Below are 19,517 nucleotides of genomic sequence, written 5' to 3'. Positions count from 1 at the left end.
GTATTTCCTATTTTTATTAAATAAAGAAAGCGAGGGGTGGCACGTTACTCCATGTTTCAGTCGTGTGTATTTTCCACGTCTGAGTGTAGAGCTATGCTGTAAGGAAGTGCGAGCTCCGTGCAGCTTTCCAAATCCTTGAAGCTGTTATTCAGTGAGACTGAACGTCTGAGCTTCTACAAATGAACCTCACACATGAAAGCTAGCTGGCTATAAACACGCAGGTGGTTGGGACTGGACTGGAATCACTAATGCATTTACCAGCTCGGCTCTGACAACATGCAGGTCCAGGTGGTGCCAGCGTTTGCTTGTCCAGGTCGGTCAGTGTGATGATGTGTGGTGAAGCTTTCGCACAGTACAGGAGGTTTTACTAAAGAATCCCACTTTGTTGAATTTTCATGCAAGGCCCAGCTGTACATGTGTTTTTATATTTCTTTGGGGGAAATATAAAAACACTCTTTAACTTTTCTGGAGGACAGACACAAATCAGCACATTGAATTCATTTGCACAGGCCTGATGCGTCTGCAGCTCTAATGCATTTAGTGTATGTACAAACAGGCCTTGGCAGAGCGAGTTAGAGCTGCAAACTCACAGATGAATGCTCCAAGTTTTGGCGCCATGCAAATATTTATTCGACCCTGGGGAGACTGTGGGAGAGTGTTTAAGAGAAGTAAGAAGACAAAGAGACAGACTGAAGAAGAGATCATATCAGTGGGTTATAAATTCACTTAAAGCAGAGCTTTGCAAGTTGTGCTTGTCGTGCATCACTTTCTATGAGCCCCCAGAGAGAGAGGCACAGGCACAGAAAGTGAGAAGCGACCTTATACAATCGTGCATAAATCACTAAAAAAGGCTGTTCCGCGAGTGCTAATGCTACAGGATATACATGACCCCATGAAGAGTGAGAGATGCAGACGTGAAGGCTGAGTGGATCGCCAAAGACAGTCCAGCTGCACTTTCAGTCTGTGTGCATCGTGACCCTACGCTGACCTCTCTGTGGCTCCAGCTGGACCCGCTGCACTGACATCATGAGTGCACGCTGTTGCTTCAAGGCCTTGAAACGCATCATTTGCTAATGTGCGACAGGCTGGATGTTAATCCTTAGGATCCAGAGGTTGCCTGAGCTGCTGGTCTTACTGGATAGAAGATCGGCTGCCTGGGTTCATATTTTATTGCAGCAGTCATGCGTAACATGCAGAAATGAAGATATGTCAATATTTCAGTATGAACATTTAATGGAAAGTATGGGCCTCTGTTAGTACACCGTGCACCTTGTTTCCATTTATTATTGGACATCTGAATGTCTTCAAATTCTTGTCACTGTATTTACACAGCTATATATACATATATTTGTCCTGTAGGCAGTGTTGGGGAGTAACGGAATACATGTACCGCCGTTACGTATTTAAAATACAAAATATGAGTAACTGTATTCCGTTACAGTTACCGTTTAAAAAGGTGGTATTTAGAATACAGTTACTTTGTTGAAATAAATGGATTACACGGCGGTACTTCCCTGTTTCATATTGTGGCGGGTCAGGACTGTTTGGGTTTTGTTTGACAGCTACGTTCTGTTGTTCCAGGCAGCGTTACGGTTGCCATGGTTACAGGGTGACGCTCTCTCTCTGCGTGTTTCCTGGGTGAGAGAGGCCTTTTTGTTGTTGTTGTGCTAAGCTAACAGGCAGAATGCTACAGGTATAGCTCTAAAGAATGTAGCATCATGGGCAGTGTAGTCCGTGCTGCAGGGAGAATGGACTGCCATACACGTTATGTGTCTGTGAGCGAGGGAGGGAGAAAAAGGAAAAGTACGAGCTGTCATCGAGCAGAAACGGGAGCTGGAAGCATGTAAATATAATAATAACCACTGCAGCCAAGAAGAGAGCCTGACGAGCCCAGTTGTAAGTAAGCTATTAAGACTCGACTGTACACCGTGTTCGTGTTTTCCTCTGAAACAATAAGTCCCGTTGGAGCAGCCTTTCAACGCCTCTCTCTGTCTCTGCTAGCAAAGTTGACCCAGACAACAAAGTAAAGCTAGTTTTCAGCTACGAGCCCGACACAGAACCCACCGTATTAGCCAGAGGTCCCTTTACTACGGTTCGGAGCCGCGGACCTTCAGTAACAGTAATAAATCACAGCAATAGTACATTCATGTAGTTGTAAACAGCATGATAATATATTAAGTAATCCAAAGTATTCAGAATACGTTACTCTCATTGAGTAACGTAACGGAATACGTTACAGAATACATTTTGGGGCATGTAATCTGTAATCTGTAATGGAATACATTTTAAAAGTAACCTTCCCAACACTGTCTGTAGGAGACTCAAAGGGTAATGAGTGAGAGATCCAACATTTGGTTTCATGTCCAAACTCTGATGACATCATGTTTGTGCCTTAAAAAGAGGCATTGATTTGTTTGATCTTATGGCACACAGCAGTGTGCAGCAGTGGAAACATTCTGACGTCACCAGATACAAGAATCGAGTGAACAAGTAACCAGTCAGCTGCAGGGAACTACACACTCGTAGGATTTTTCTCAGCTAACCAAACTGTGGAGGTGCAGGTTGACTCTGGAGTCACAGGCAGGTCACCCACTACCCCCTTGTGGAGAGGGACCACTATGCCACTTAATAGCCAATAATATATTTTAAGAAATCACAATTTCTTTCAGCAAATTATTTTAGTCAGAGTTTTAGTGGCTCTCAAACCTTTAGAGGCCAAAAACGTGTGTTTATTCCCAGTCTCAGATGACTGGGACCAGTACTGGGGTTACTGTCCAGGGGAGAAAGGGCTACAAAAGCCACAGAGCTAACAGCTCATAGCATACGAAATATGAAAAACATAGCATGGAGACATCCTGTTCTCCTCAGCTGCAGTGACCTACATTTCCCACCCAGATCATGAAGGTTTCATTGATTTCATTCTTTATTCATGAGCTCTGAGACCTTTCTGTGTATTTCTACACATGTCGGCAGAATAACAGTTGGAAGTAGCAACGAGAGGTTTAGCAGGTGACCTTAAATCTGTGTCTTCGGGGTTGATCTAACGAAGGTGTTTTCTCCCGTCCAGGTGATGGACTGGATAGAAAACCACGGCGAGGCTTTCCTCAGCAAACACACGGGCGTCGGGAAATCCCTCCACAGAGCCCGAGCCCTGCAGAAGAGACACGACGACTTTGAAGATGTAGCTCAGGTAAGTTATTGGATTTGATCTTTTCTGTTGTTTTATGTTGTGCTGCAGTTTAGCTGAAAAGGAGGAAAGGAGCAGGTCCAACTCGTCCAGGTCTTGTTAGCAGCAGAAATAAAAAAAGGTCAGTTTTGGATTGTTTTTTATCACGTTTATCTGCTCGCTGTGCAAACATCTGTTAGTTATCTGCTCTGATTAATTCCAAATTTTCTAAAGCACCATGCCTGCTGGTGGAAGCATTAGGAAATGCCTTTACACGACCATATATGGTCGAAGGCTTTTCTGAAAGCTCTGCAGAAGATGTAATCCACATCCATTCCTCGATTTCACCGCTGCAGTTTGTCCTGTGTTAAACAAACAGCTCAAAGTGATCTCGTGTACGTTTGAAGCTTCACATGATCAGCTCACTCGGCCGCCTAACTTTATCTTTTATTGTGTGTTTATTTTTGCAGTCCTAACTGTGGCACTTTGGTCGGCTGTGGTTGGTTTTAATGTGAGATAAAAATGAATGTTGACTTGACTTTATATGCAGCTGAAGTTGTGAAGACTGGATCGCGTGTCGGTCAGATTTGGCCCCTCGTCTGCCGGTGCACGGGCCGCGTGGCGTAAAGTCCAAGGGCTGATTTATTTATAGGCTTCAGACAATAAAAGTCCTTGTACAACATTATTGTTGCTGCGATGTTCTCTCTTAGTCGTTTTGTCATCTCCCCTCTGTCGTTTTATTCTCTTCATATGGAAAAAAGTAGGGATGCACCGATACCGATACTGGTATCGGGGCCGATACTGTAAAATGTGTGTGTACTCATACTCGTAAAAGTTAACCGATACCAACTTATTTCATTAATCAGAGGGTGGCTTGTCATTTCTGTTGTAGTTTGTTAGATTGGCCACTAGGGGCAAATTATTATTTTATTTATTATTTATTTTATAATTTTTTATATTTTATTATTTATATAATAATAATTATTTTGTTTGTTTACAATGTGGAGACTCTGCAATAATTTAACAGAAGTGCTTATTTTTCACTTGAAATTTTTGTGGTCATTTTTATTAAGATTTTATTTTTTATCGGCAGAGAATAAAATAAAACCTGTCTTCCAATTCATTGCATTTGTGTGTGTGTGTGTGTGTGTGTGTGTGTGTGTGTGTGGTAGAAGTATCGTTTTTTGTACTCTGTATCGGCAAGTACTCAGATCCAAGTATCGGTATCGTATCGGTTTGAAAAAATCGGTATCGTTGCATCCCTAGAAAAAAGTTTTTCAAGTTCTCTGCAAAAACAATATATTGATCTTTTATTAATTGATCTTTTTAACTTGAGTCGTGTCAGAGCTGTCTGTAAGTACCAGGAAGCATCGGTGTAACTGGAATCTGTTACATTGGTTAATACAGTAAAGGGATAATCCCATAAAGAAGCGAGTGGTAATCCTATAAAGAGGAGTTGTATAATCGGATATTTACACTCTGGATTAGGATTATCCTTTAGATCACCAGTGTTTCCATGTCTCTCTGTTTTTTCACTCTCCTTTTTGCAACATGGATACATGTAGCACGTGTCAGATGAATATCTAAGTATATCTGCACAAACAGGAAGACGTGGCACGTGTCTGCAAGTCTTTGTGATGTTGCTTTTCTCGTATACTGTGAAAGTTGTCATTGGTTAAGTAGTAGTTTATGATCTGATATGCTGTGTCATTGCTCATCTGATTATGAGCGTCTGAGCCTCCCGAACATCAAACAGAATGACTTAAATACTATTTTACTCCCTCTGAAGTCGTCATCTTCCAACTTCTCCTCCCTGCTTTAAGCCTTCATTTCTTCAGAGAGCGTTGGCTCAGTCGCCTGCTTCACTACAAAGACGTGTTGGTTGATTAGGACGTCCTAATGTGAAATGTGATGACACTGAAAACTGTTAGCAATGCAAATATGTGTGTACAACGTTTGCTATGTGGATTGTGTCTGTTTGGTTGTCTATGAGCAGTTACAGGCTTATTACAGGTGATTGACAAGATAACATTGTAGCCTTTTGTCTACATTAGTGTGGGAGCATTTATTTGATGTATTTATTGTGTCGGACCATCAGTCGACCTTTTATCCGGCTCTCTGTGGGGGTTGGAGCCCCTCCACACTATAGGGTGAGTCCACCCTGTGCAGTCATATAGCTAACACAGAGAAACAGTTGCACACACACCTGCAGAATCACAGAGTGTAACCTAAATGCATATTTAACCTCCTGAGTGCGTTTTTAATTTCTCTGTGCCGTTTGGGCTGATGGGCACCTGATGAATGTAAAAACAAAGAATTACCTGATTATTTTTTTTTACCTGATATTTGTTTCTGAGAAAAATGAGATTCACATAAGAGGACATTAGTTTTAAATTTCAAAGAACAGTGGCAGCATAATGTCCTAGTAAGTGGACATCACCTTGCAGAGATGCTACACATTAGTGGCAAAACACCAGGACCTGAAAAATTCAAAGAACAAAGGTTACGCCCTCGTCTATAAATGTATAAAGAATCTTCTGAAGGTGATTACATAATGTTTTTATTCAAAGTTTCTATAATATAAGAATTAGGGATGCAACGATACCAATTTTTTCAAACCGATACTTGGATCTGAGTACTTGCCGATACAGAGTACAAAAACCGATACTTCTACCACACACACACACAAATGCAATGAATTGGAAGACAGATTTTATTTTATTCTCTGCCGATAAAAAATAAAATCTTAATAAAAATGACCACAAAAAAATTTCAAGTGAAAAATAAGCACTTCTGTTAAATTATTGCAGCGTCTCCACATTGTAATTGAACAAAATGCATTGAACTATTGGCACTGTCTCGAGCTTCTGTTTATTTATTATATTTCATATCACAGCTCGAGTATGCTGAGAAGACGGTACAATCCTCTGTTTTCCACGACTGGCATTGGCTGGTCATCCAGAGCGATAAAATGAGTCAGAGCCTCTGTTATTTTAACTGCCCGTGGATTTTCTCTTGACATTTTTCATCGTTTTTCCAAAACCTGAGTTAAAGTTGGCTGTTCCACACTGCTGACATTTTGTTTAGCCTAGCTACAGCAGCCTCCAGTTTCTCTTTTTTATCTGGAGCTGCCAGTCTCACTCGCCTAACCCTGTGCCTGTTTAGCGCGAGATGTCCCCCTAGTGGCCAATCTAAAAAACTACAACAGAAATGACAAGCCACCCTCTGATTAATGAAATAAGTTAGTATCGGTTCATGGTATCGGTTAACTTTTACGAGTATGAGTACACACACATTTTACAGTATCGGCCCCGATACCCGATACCAGTATCGGTATCGGTGCATCCCTAATAAGAATTACTACACATAATGTCAGAAAACTCTGATACTAAAGATACTTGGATATCATTGGATGCTAAACAGGCCTTCGATCGGTTCCATCTAACTTCCCAGATTGGGTTTTGGTTTGTGTTTCTCAAGAGGATCAGAATTTTATACATATTTTATATTTTATACGCTGCCGATTGGCAAGCGTAACAAATGGAAGGACTTCTAAACCAATAACAGCGACCTACCCAACAAGGGTGCCCTCCTCCACCAGTGCTGTTGGCCCTCGGCCTGGAGCGCTGAGATACACCGAGCTTTGACTGGGATCCAATGAATGACAAGCACATCTTATATATCTCTACCCCGATGATGTTCTCCTCTTCTTATCAAATCTGGCAGTATCTTCAACCTCATAAAACAAAGTGATGCATTTGGACAGTTTTCTGAATAAATGATACAAAATCATCAGTGGTTAGCACTGTTGCCTCACAGCAAGAAGGTCCTGAGTTCAATTCCACCCTCAGGTCTTTCTGTGTGGAGTTTGCATGTTCTCCCTGCTGTGTGGCTGCTCTCCGGGTACTCCAGCTTCCTCCCACAGTCCAAAGACATGCAGTTAGTGGGGCTTGGTTATTGGTAACTCTGAAGTGCCCATAGGTGTGAGTGTAAGTGTGAATGGTGTCTTGGTGTTAGCCCTGCAGCAGACTGGCGACCTGTCCAGGGCGTAGCCCGCCTCTCACCCTGAAACAGCTGCGATAGGCTCCGCCTCCCCACGGCCCTGGAAAAGGATCAATGTTATATTTGCATCAAGAGGAAAAAGATTCTCAAATAACAAAATCACTGTTTAAAAATGCAAAAGGAGGATTCATGTTTTGATTCATGTTCATGATTTTTTAAGAATCAAAATTAAACCTGATATAAAAACAACCATTTGAACATTTTAAGGATTCACCAAAATGTTTTTTCTTTCATCTTTCTTTCTTTCAATTTTATTTATATAGCGCCAAATCACAACAACAGTCGCCTCAAGGCGCTTCATAGATACAGAGAAAAACCCAACAATCATATGACCCCCTATGAGCAGCACTTTGGCGACAGTGGGAAGGAAAAACTCCCTTTTAACAGGAAGAAACCTCCAGCAGAACCAGGCTCAGGGAGGGGCGGGGCCATCTGCTGTGATTGGTTGGGGTGAGAGAAGGAAGACAGGATAAAGACATGCTGTGGAAGAGAGACAGAGATTAATAACAGATATGATTCAATGCAGAGAGGTCTGTTAACACATAGTGAGTGAGAAAGGTGACTGGAAAGGAAAAACTCAATGCATCATGGGAATCCCCCGGCAGCCTACGTCTATTGCAGCATAACTAAGGGAGGATTCAGGGTCACCTGGTCCAGCCCTAACTATATGCTTTAGCAAAAAGGAAAGTTTGAAGCCTAATCTTGAAAGTAGAGATAGTGTCTGTCTCCTGAATCCAAACTGGAAGCTGGTTCCACAGAAGAGGGGCCTGAAAACTGAAGGCTCTCCCTCCCATTCTACTTTTAAATACTCTAGGAACAACAAGTAGGCCTGCAGAGCGAGAGCGAAGTGCTCTAATAGGGTGATATGGTACTACAAGGTCATTAAGATAAGATGGGATAAGATTTTTCTCACCAGTCTATCCTGATGCAATGATGCATCCTTTTCAGCAGGAGGAGCTTTAGGAGCCTTTAAACTATGGGCGAGTAAAGGCTCTTCATTCAAACAGCGCCCGTATGATCGGCTGTGTCTAAACTTTGATATCTCTAAGAAGCAGTTGAGACAGTTTATTTAAACCAAACATCAGTCGTTCACATCTGAACCACAGCTCTTACACCTCGAAGACCAAATGATAAAGAAAGACACATTTCAGTGTTTATAATGTAACTGCTGCCTTTGACCAGGAGTCTGTCAGTAACAGATTACAGGCAATGAAAACTGATATTAAGATGTTTAAACTCTCAGTTCACACAAGACTGAGATGATTACAGGAGTTAATGACAGTGAGACCTTACCCCTGAAAACTGAATTGGCGGTCTCCTGATATTCCTGATGTTTGTTTGAAGTTTTCTGGGTACTTTGTGTCAGTGTGTGTGAGACCGTCCGGAGCTCCTGAAAGATGCGAGTGCAGACGTTGTTGGGTGTTTGGTTCCAGCTCCTGTGAACCTCCAGTTTAGTTCTTCTGATATGTTTGAGTTTCGTGGTTTTCCTTCATTATGAGTCATGCTTTGCCCACGTGTCTCCGGTCAGCATCTCTGTGTTTCCTGTTTTATTTTGACAGTCTTTGTTGAGCTCACTCTTAACTTGTCCCAGCTGTTTCCCCATGTGCTTCCACTCCCCGATCACCTCCTGTCTGTGTACACTGTGCGAGTTTCCCCCTGACCTTTGCTGCGCTCCTCCCGAGATTTCTTATGTCAACATTTCCAAGGTTTTCCTAGCGATCCGGGTTTTGTGTTTATGTATAAGTTCTTCCCTGTGTAGGTGTTTCTCCGTTTGTAAGTGCGCCTTAATAAACTGCTCTCAGTCTGTGGTCGGCGTTTGCTTCCTCACACGAAACACATGATCTGTCTCCGGGTATCCTGACAGTTGGAGTACAGGTATCTCCCCAGAGAGCCCTGCTTCATCAATATGTATTGATTTTTGGACTTTTAGGGGCTGGAAGAATCAATCATTGGAGACAAAAGGAAATGTGGTCACATGTTATGTTGGACAAACTGTCAGAGGAAAGGCAGAGGGTTTGAAAAAGTATGGAGACTGTGATTGGACAACAGTGCAGATCAATCGTTGGTCTGTATCTGAATGTGTTTGCTCAGGGCGACTGTCTTTTTGGTATCGTGCACTGCCAGCCGTGGTTCATTACACCAAACAAAGGAAATGTTTCTCCACCTTGCAGAACACTTACACCAACGCAGACAAGCTGCTGGAGGCGGCCGAGCAGCTCGCGCAGACGGGGGAGTGTGACCCGGAGGAAATCTACAAGGCAGCTCGACACCTGGAAGTGCGAATCCAGGACTTTGTCCGGCGGGTGGAGCACAGGAAGCTGCTGCTTGACATGTCTGTCTCCTTCCACACACACACGAAGGAGGTGGGGACAGTTTTTATTCCATGTAGCCACAGAGACAGGTGATGTGTGTTATTCACTCTCTTTGCATTGACGATCATTTCTGTCTGCGTGTCTGCATCCAGCTGTGGTCGTGGATGGAGGAGCTGCAGAAGCAGCTGCTGGACGATGTGTGCTGCGACTCTGTGGACTCGGTTCAGACTCTGATCCAGCAGTTCCAGCAGCAGCAAACAGCCACACTGGAGGCAACGCTCAATGTGATTAAAGAGGGGGAGGAGCTAATACAGCAGCTGAGGTAACAGTCACGCTCTTCTTATTATGGCAGTATTACGGCGAAGCTGACACCAACTAACAACTGAAGCAGTGAAATGAGGATTTCTAAAGTTAATAGAGCGTCTCAGATTGTAGCAGCAATACTTCAAATGTCATGAAAACACACAGACACACAAATACTACACAAAACGAAATAACAGAAACCCAGTGATGGCAGCAGAAACTGGAGGGGTGGAGCAGCGAGTTCAGGGGTGGTGTCAGGACCAGAGATGGGCAGTAACGCGTTACTGTAATCCGATTACTTTTTTCAAGTACCGAGTAAAGTAAGGGATTACTATTGCAAAAACAGTAATTAGATTACCGTTACTTTCCCGTAGGAACGCTGCGTTACTGCGTTACTAAAACCGTGATTTTTTGCGAGAATGTCTCATGACAGTGACGTAAGCGAGTGCGACGTTCGTGACAACAGCTGTGTGCAGATCAACAATGGATCATATATCGAGTGCAGAGAGAGTATGAGCGTGCAGCGTTTAAAGCGTGGAAGTACTGACCTTACTTTGAGTTTGATTCCATAAAAAGTGACAAAAACATTAGTGTCCGTTGTGCGTGGGAAGAAAACTTCTTTTTACAGCGAAAAAACCCCTAAACTTCCAAACAAGCACCGAGTAGCTACGACGTAATGGGAAACTCACAGAGAAACTCGCGGATTCTTCCACTGACCGCTGCACACCTGCACCAGGGTAACCCTCCGCCTACCCCACTCCTGCTTTACAGGTGAAAATAGAGCAACAGGACCGCTAGTCTTTGACTTTATTTATTTTCTGCTGTGTTTTACTTGCATCTATTTGAAAGACTGAGTGTAAACACACAAAATATTTTATTTTATGTGCTGGAATGTGCAGAAAATAGGTTTAAATGTTAAACTAATTTCTTCCAGTCAGAGAATGTTGCAGATAATTAAATGTTTGCTTGATGCATAAAGTTAAAAGATTAAAACTAATAAAACAAGTTTTAAAAGGAGACTTTTCCATTTGATTACATTTTGTATGATGATTATGCAGAAAAAGTAGAATTGGGCTGAAAGATCTATCACTTTATCACACAGCTGATCCATCCTGTAGGACACCGGGAAGTGTTGGACTAACTGGAGCATCCAGCTGGAACGCTGTAAAAGTTGGTTGGAAGAAACGAGTAAAAGAAAAAACGATCATTTTGAGAAAAAAGCTGAAATGATCTTTGGTTCAGAGTTTACAGTTGTTTTATAAAATGCCTCTTTACTGCAGGAGGTGGAGCTGCTGTGCCTTCATACTGATCACCACTCTGTGTTTATGTGCTAATGAAACATGATTTCCTTCCAACTGTGAAGCATGATTTCAGTAACTCAGAGGGAGCAGCAGCAGTTTGTCTTGAAACGACAGTATCTTTACAGCTTTATTCTCCAAGTGATCAATAATGTTTTAATTAATACTCAGCCTATTTTATTTTTACGACACCAGCACAAGGTTATAAACTCATCGTGCACAAGCACGAATGCTGGCAGTGCTTCGGTTACTCTGTAGGGTCTGCAAAGAGCTGCAGAAGCCTGGGAATGCATACGAGTTGGACCATTTTGAATCGTCTCCTCCTGTATCCTGTGTTTTTGCAGGGATGCAGCCATGTCCACCAATAAGACGCCACACTGCAGTTCCATTGCGCACATACAGGGTGTGCTGCAGCAGCTGGATGAAGCCCAGGGCCAGATGGAGGAGCTGTTCCATGAACGCAAAATCAAGCTGGACATCTTTCTGCAGCTTCGCATCTTTGAGCAGTACACGATAGAGGTCAGGCAGTCACCCTCAGACACGCAAAGCTTGACGTGATGTGTTAACACCAATTAATGCGCTTTCTTTCACCGAGCAGAATAGGAAAAAATATTTTGCTAATTTTGAGGTTTTGTCAGCACAAGTCGGCTCAAATCAGCTGCTGGACCGGGTCTGTTGTTCACTTGAGTCTTTGCGATTGCTCGCTTTTCCCGTTCTGGCAGGTCACGGCAGAACTAGACGCTTGGAACGAGGATCTGTCTCGTCAGCTGAACGACACCGGCCGCTCGGGTGCTAGCAGCAGCGGCAGCAGCGGGGGAGGCGGTGCCTCGTCCGCCGGCTCAGAGGATATCGGTCTGGCAGAACAGCGGCTGAAGCGGCACGCAGAGAGGAAAGCAGCCATGAACAACATGACCTATGAGGTGATGCAGCAGGGTCAAGATCTGCACCAGTACATCATGGAGGTCCAGGCTTCAGGTAAGGGACGCACAGCGCAGGAGTGAACCGTGAGGTCTGAACTTGAATCTGACTTTTTTATCCACCGCCTTTAGCGCACAACTTCCTTTACACTAATTTGTCGACATGACAGAAGCAGAACGTGTGTGTTTGTCACAGGAATCGAGCTGACGGGAGAGAAGGACTTGGACTTGGCCTCTCAGGTTCAGGAGCTCCTGGAGTTCCTGCACGAGAAGCAGCAGGAGGTGGAGGTCAACGTGCAGCACACGCACACGCGGCTGGAGCAGACTCTCCAGCTGCGCCACCTGCAGGGAGAAGTTAAACAGGTGAAGGCACTCACAGGGACGACTCCATCTTTAACCTACTTTGCTATTTAGCTTCAGTTTGTTGTCCCAGATCTGGAAAACATCGAGACTCAGAGAAAGCTAGTCCAACTAGAGCAACGTTGTTATCGACTGTTCTCGTTTTGAACAGGCTGCTCGATGTTGGAGAAGTGACAGGAACAACAGCCAGGCTGTGTGTAGACAGGAAGCACACTGCTACTGCTGCAAATGGATACAGCTGAATCATTTATTAAGCTCATGCCAACGTGCTAATAACACACAGGAACACCCTCACTGCTATCTGTCTGAGATCACTCGCCTGCCCGGGCTAATGTCATCTTTCACAGGACCGCTCTCACTCCAAACACACATCACATACTCACAGTTTGTCATGTTTCGAGACGTCCCATAGGAACGCCAAAGGCAACCTTGCGTGTCCCTGTGATTGGATTGAATCCAACAGAATGGGGTTGGAGGTTGGTGCACCTGAGCGAAGTCACTCCTCCTCTGCACTTAAATGATTGTTGTTGATGTCGAGCTGTGAGCGGAGAGCTGCAGCCGGGCGAGGGAAGATGTCACTGAGCGGTGAATCGGGGTCGCGCCGTGCCTCCTACCTGCCACGATCACATGGTGTCATATGTTACGTTTTGGGACGTGAACGCGTTGATTTCACCGTGTTACAAAGACATGTAACCCGAGGAGTAGGGCTGGGCGATATGGCCTAAAATTCATATCGCGATATAATTTGAAGCACGTGCGGTAACGATATATATCACAATATATTCTTTTCTTCTGTATAACGTATTTTCCACACTATAAGGCACACTTAAAATCCTTTAATGTATGAATTCTGGTTGTGCTTACTGACCTCGAACCGATTTTGGCTGCAGAAATCTGTTAAAAAATGTTTTAGTACAACTTTGGTAAGCTGCACTGCTTGATGGATTGTCAGAACATTATGGCTGCCGTAGGGAGGAGCTTCACGGAGTAATCTGGGTCCTAAACTCCGTCCGATTCAGGTCCCAAAGTCAAACGAACACTAAGAGTTACAAATGGTCTTTCATCTTTAATAAAATCATCAGCGTTGCTGCTTTACCAGGTGTAACAATTAAGTTTAACATCCAGGCATCCATGAAAACAGAATTTATTAAATTTAACGGAGTTAGAAGTTAGCAGGAAGTTAGCTCGCTAGTTTCCACCTAAACATTTCATACCATGTTCTGACTGAGATTTTTGAAACTAATTCAAACGTACAGCTCTGCTGTCACTTCCAACATAAATGAAGACAGAAACTAAACAGCAGTGACGTTTGCAGGGTTACTGAAGTTGGACTACCTGGTATATAATGTTGTGCTACGTGATTGCTAGCGACACAGCTATGTTAGCATAACATTAGCACAGTGAAGCTGGAGGATGAACGCTAACTTTTTTTTCCACTTGATAAAAGTTAACGTGAGGGATTCTGGTGGTCAGGGACAAATACAATCGCATAGCAGGATGCTGTACACGGGCCAAACTTCAGTCAGGAGAACAACTGAGCGACAACATGCGCTATCGCGATAGAGCGGTATAGTGAAAATCTCTATCGTTGGCCAAATTTATATCGTTTCTATCGCCCACCCCTACCGAGGAGCACATACATGTCACAGGTTAATCTTTTTACACTAGTTTTTTGTAAACTCTCAGAAGCCGTGTGTATCGTGTAGTTGAAGTTCTGACAAACATAACGTAGTGCAAGTGTGTCCATTAAGACATCAGTCAAAGCCAAAAACACTCTATTTATTAACCTTTGACCTTTCACTGCTGTAACTTTCCTTTTGTTAACAATGAAGCATCACACAAAAGGTCTGAGGGTGTCCTACTGATATTCTGATTCCACATTATTAAAGATGTTTCAGTAAGTGTGTCAATAAAAACATGACTCATGATAAACGCTCACAGTGTCAGTCGTCCAGGACTGAAACTTCACTCACGTAGCTCCACAGCGTCTACATGTTATTAGTACAGATATGGTGTTAGTGAGGGAGGCTTTCCCGCCACACCTGCATGTTTATATAAGTCGTACGTTGTCATGGTGTCTGACTCGTTGTCTAGGTGTTGGGTTGGATACGTAACGGAGAGTCCATGCTGAACGCCAGCATGGTCAACGCCAGCTCGCTGTCTGAGGCTGAGCAGCTTCAGAGGGAGCATGAGCAGTTCCAGATGGCTATAGAGGTACACACACACACACACACACATACTTATTGGTACTCCAACCAGTTTTACTGTACATGAGTAATAATTTTTCAATGTGTGCTGGTTTGAATTGTAGCAGATGTGCACGTGTGTGTGTCTGTGTGAACCAGGCTTACCTCAGTCATTTACATTCTGCTCTGAGTTTGAACAGTAACTGCTTCACACACACACTTACACACACACATTAAATCCTTTAAGTGCTGTCACTGGATGCTGTGGTGTTACTTTAAATAGCTGACCACAGAGGTCTGAAGGTGTGTGTGTGTCTTGATGATATGACTCCTGCATCTTCCTGCTGATGTGCTGCTGTGTACCCAGGCTCACGCACTCGTGCACAACAATATAAAATAAACTTTTGCCTCCATGTAGTTTTTCCCTCCTGCTGTATTTAACTGAAATAAAACAGTAAATGAAATGTTTGGATCATTTTAATACAGCTTAATTATCAGAATTGTGATCAAAGCTGTAAATGATCAGAGTCGAACTTTAAAGAGTCTTTTTGTTTTAGAGGCCCTTTAACCTTTAAGCCTTGTGTTTGTGTAGACCCCCACAAAGACATGTTAGAAATGGTATATTGAATTGAGTTAGGGATGCACCGATACCGATATTGGTATCGGTATCGATCGGTATCGATACTGGTATCAGTATCGGGGCCGATACTGTAAAATGTGTGTACTCATACTCGTAAAAGTTAACCGATACCATGAACCGATAACAACTTATTTCATTAGTCAGAGGGTGGATTGTCATTTCTGTTGTAGTTTTTTAGATTGGCCACTAGGGGGCCAATTATTATTTTATTTATTATTTATTTTATAATTTTTTATATTTTATTATTTATTTTATAATAATTATTTTGTTTGTTTGTTTACAATATGGACACTCTGCAATAATTTAAAAGTTTAATTTATTCGCAAACCTAATTTGTATTTATTTTATTCCAAACAGAAGTGTTTATTTATTATTCTGAAAGCTCGAGACAGTGCCAATAGTTCAGTGATATTTTGTTAAATTACAATGTGGAGACTCTGCAATAATTTAACAGAAGTGCTTATTTTTCACTTGAAATTTTTTTGTGGTCATTTTTATTAAGATTTTATTTTTTATCGGCAGGGAATATAATAAAACCTGTCTTCCAATTCATTGCATTTGTGTGTGTGTGGTAGAAGTATCGGTTTTTGTACTCTGTATCGGCAAGTACTCAGATCCAAGTATCGGTATCGTATCGGTTTGAAAAAATTGGTATCGTTGCATCCCTAAACTGAGTGATAGTGGAGATAATAACCACATCTCCTCTCTTCCAGTCTCTATTCCATGCTAACTCTCTCCAGAAGACACATCAGAGTGCTCTGCAGGTCCAACAAAAAGCTGAGGTGAATCGTCTTTAATGCCTGACTTACTGTTTCCCTTCGTTTCTCTGTCGTCGGTAGTTGACAGCTGCCCATCGTGACCTCTTTTGCTCCTTTTATCAGATGATGCTACAGGCGAGTCATTATGACCCAGAGGCAATTCGAAGCTGTGCTGAGAAGGTTGCCGTTCACTGGCAGCAACTGATGCTGAAGATGGAGGACCGTCTGAAGCTGGTCAACGCGTCCGTAGCCTTCTACAAGACATCTGAACAGGTGCGCTTCAAGCAAACGCCGCCGTCGCTGTTTTTGTTTTCTTACATCGGCAACGGGAAGGTAACTGTTTGTGTGTCTGTGCAGGTGTGCAGTGTGTTGGAGAGCCTGGAGCAGGAGTACCGCCGCGATGAAGACTGGTGTGGCACACACGACAAAGTGGGAAGTTCGTCCGACAGCGACCACCTGCTGCCTCTGATCAGTAAGCACCTGGAGCAGAAAGAAGCCTTCCTCAAGGTGATTTCATGTTTCACTGTCAAAGAACAAAGCAGGCTGCTGGCCATGTTTGATAAATAATGTATGCAGATGAAGCCATCATATTCTAATAACATATATATATAAAAAATCCCCACTTGCATTGCGAGCATCTTTGTATTTCAAGCTAGTGTCCTCTACCAGAGGCCTGGGAGCTCGAGGGTCCTGCAGGGTCTCAGATGTTGTTCCTGCTGGAGACTCTCGCCTAGCTTGATGGTCACTGCCCCAAGTGGCACTGTTGCCTTCATCCTCCACATCTTCTCCAGCTTCTCATGTTCCTCCTCCCTGCTATAGCTACCACTTGGTATAGCTACACCTATCACAACGGCCGTCTCCTGCTGCTTGTCTGCCACCATGTTGGTCAGCCATCACCAGTTTGTCCGTCTGTATCTGGAAGTCCCACAAGATCTTAGCTCGGTCATTCTCCGCCACCCTGGGGGCGTCTCCTACATTGACCTCGGGGCTTCCAGGTTATACTTGGCACAGATGTTTCTGTACACTATGCCGGCCACTTGGTTATGGCGTTCCCTGTATGCCCTGCCTGCTAGCATCTTGCACCCTGCTGTTACGTGCTGAACAATGTTCCCTCTAATGTTTCATGTGTCTGAACACACAAACTCCCTGAGCGTCCCTTGGACCACTGTGAGCCAAGGTTATTATCGTTAACGAAAACTAACGAAATAACGAAAACTAGAAGTGAAAAAACATTTTCATTAATGGAAATAAAAAAAAATTTAAAAAAAGGAAAACTAACGAAAACTGTAATGAGTGTTCACAAAACTAACTAAAATTAACTGAATTTATAGCAAAAATGTGTTTAGTTTTCATTGATGTGTGCGTGTCATACAAGAGTCAAGGGTGAAAATGAAGTTTAGTTTCCAGATCTTTTTCTTGCTGTGTCTCATTATGCCAGCAGGTGGCAGCACGTTAGTCGAGTCGTCTGTGTCGCTGCTCCGTCCACGCGCAGAATCATGTCAGGAAAAGTCGGGAGAAAGTGCCAGAGTCCAATTTGGGATTATTTTATTTTTGGGATTACACTTAATTATTGCAAACACGACTAAAACTGTAACTGAAACTAATCAAAACTAAACTGAAACTAAGGATTTTCCAAAAAAATAAAAACTAAACTAGCAAACAATTGGTAAAAACTAATTAAAACTGATATAAAATTGAAAATCTGAAGTCAAAACTAAATAAAAATAAAAACTAATGAAAATTGCAAAACTATTAAAACCCTGCTGTTGCTCACAGCAGACGTGTGCACTGTAGTCACATCGACCACATCTAATCCATCCAAGTTACATGTTTATTAAAGTAATCTAATTACAGCATTTATGTTAGACTACTTTTAATTAACTGCTTTAGCCCACTTACAATGAAAATTATAAAAATCTTGTTCATGTGTAGCATGTTAACACTATTGGAGGTAAAAATAACCTGAACTCCAATTTTGAAAACACAACTTTCTTTTTCTTTATTATAAAGCTCTGACTTGTATTATGAGTCTGTGGTCTGGGAGAGAGTCTGTAACTCTGTCTGCAAATACAGTAAATAATGACCAATGTTGGGCAATTAATTATATAGTTACTTCTTCAAAAAAGTAACTGAGTTTTCCAAACAACAACATTTTTTGCAGCTGTTTACCTAAAAATGCAGCCAAGGTGTTTTTAAACAAACATTTCAAACTATTTCCAGAACAATCAGCTGTTCTGCATCAAATCTGATGCCACACAAATTATTTGTGTCACTCCAAAAATAATTTGTCCACTATGAGATGAAGGAGAACAACAGCCTGATACCTGCAGGCCTGACAGCAGCAGATGTATCACTGCTGTAACACCTGTAACATTCAGCAGTCGCCTCATTGTTCTGACACACACAACAACACTATTGACTACACTACACACTAACTACACAAGATTTGCGCTGAACGTGGCAAATCTCTCACATCTCAGCTTGGAGGGATCATTGGTGCTGGACTGCCTCAGCAGCACCTTTACACCTGGTGTTTCAGCCTCTGTGGATCTCGCTGTTTTCTGGTGTTCATGGGCGTGTCAGGGACATTATTGGTCTGATCATCTGGACGTCCCCGACAGCTTTGAGCACTTATTAGCAAACACATTGCACAGACAAGCAGCATGTTCACTGATGTCGGTGTGTTACAGGCGTGCACTCTGGCCCGGAGGAATGCAGAGGTGTTTCTGAAGTACATCCACAGGAACAATGTGAGCATGCCCGGAGCTGCCGGTCACACCAGGGGACCTGAGCAACAGGTTAAAGGTCAGTGCTACTGATGCAGCGCGTGTGTTGCCTCCAGTCAGATGCAGTAGATGGTAATGTCCACGATAGGCGAGTTAGGAAGGTTGTGTAGCAGTCAGGGATGAACTCTGTGATTATTGTCCCTGTTGGTGTGTGCAGCTATTCTGAACGAGCTGCTGCAGAGAGAGAACAGAGTCCTGCACTTCTGGACGTTAAAGAAACGGCGGCTGGACCAGTGTCAGCAGTATCTGGTGTTTGAACGCAGCGCCAAACAGGTGAGTGTGTCCAAAGAACGAACACGTTATAGTAATCTTCTTAAATAAGTAGTAATGAAACAATAAAATGACAAAGGTTAATACTGGGTTTGTAAACACTGGATGATTATTACAACGTTGCACAGACGTGCACCTATAAACACTGTTTGAATTAACAAGGTTATAAAAATCATGCAACGCTGTTAAAAACACATCCTTTCATATTTCATGACTTTTTCAAAAATGTGTTTGTATATTGGGAATTTTGGATGTTTTCAAAATCATACAACCAGTTGTACTTCGAGCCGTTCAGGGTTGTCATCCGCGTTGCCTAGCAACACTTATTGTTTGCACACATTTTGGTTGTTGTTTTTTTTTTGATCAAGGTCTTTTTATTGAACAAAGAATTGCTTCCAACAACAATTACAGCAATATTAACAAACAGTCGTGCCCCCCCCCCACCCATCCAGAACAGTG

General features: G+C 42.8%; 1 protein-coding gene and 1 long non-coding RNA gene across 3 annotated transcripts in view; one reads left to right on the top strand and one right to left on the bottom strand.

The window, feature by feature from the left end:
- Nucleotides 1-19,517, top strand: part of kalrna (kalirin RhoGEF kinase a) — a 163,340-nt gene that overhangs the window by 67,715 nt on the left and 76,108 nt on the right. For both annotated transcript variants that reach the window (XM_085136077.1, XM_085136078.1), the window contains exons 14-25: nucleotides 3,068-3,190; nucleotides 9,400-9,591; nucleotides 9,693-9,862; nucleotides 11,486-11,660; nucleotides 11,864-12,116; nucleotides 12,255-12,421; nucleotides 14,513-14,632; nucleotides 15,958-16,026; nucleotides 16,126-16,275; nucleotides 16,360-16,509; nucleotides 18,693-18,807; nucleotides 18,946-19,061. In XM_085136077.1, the coding sequence (XP_084992203.1) occupies nucleotides 3,068-3,190; nucleotides 9,400-9,591; nucleotides 9,693-9,862; nucleotides 11,486-11,660; nucleotides 11,864-12,116; nucleotides 12,255-12,421; nucleotides 14,513-14,632; nucleotides 15,958-16,026; nucleotides 16,126-16,275; nucleotides 16,360-16,509; nucleotides 18,693-18,807; nucleotides 18,946-19,061 (1,800 nt within the window). The remainder of the gene's footprint in view (nucleotides 1-3,067; nucleotides 3,191-9,399; nucleotides 9,592-9,692; nucleotides 9,863-11,485; nucleotides 11,661-11,863; nucleotides 12,117-12,254; nucleotides 12,422-14,512; nucleotides 14,633-15,957; nucleotides 16,027-16,125; nucleotides 16,276-16,359; nucleotides 16,510-18,692; nucleotides 18,808-18,945; nucleotides 19,062-19,517) is intronic.
- The window catches only part of LOC146499952 (uncharacterized), a 167,171-nt gene continuing 165,665 nt past the window's right edge, over nucleotides 18,012-19,517 (bottom strand). Inside the window, exon 2 of the long non-coding RNA XR_014869912.1 lies at nucleotides 18,012-18,468. This is a non-coding gene — a long non-coding RNA (uncharacterized LOC146499952). The remainder of the gene's footprint in view (nucleotides 18,469-19,517) is intronic.

This window comes from Neolamprologus multifasciatus, chromosome 16, assembly GCF_963576455.1.
Source record: "Neolamprologus multifasciatus chromosome 16, fNeoMul1.2, whole genome shotgun sequence".
In the NCBI taxonomy this organism is placed as follows: domain Eukaryota; kingdom Metazoa; phylum Chordata; class Actinopteri; order Cichliformes; family Cichlidae; genus Neolamprologus; species Neolamprologus multifasciatus.
This window is presented reverse-complemented; position numbering and strand designations above follow the sequence as displayed.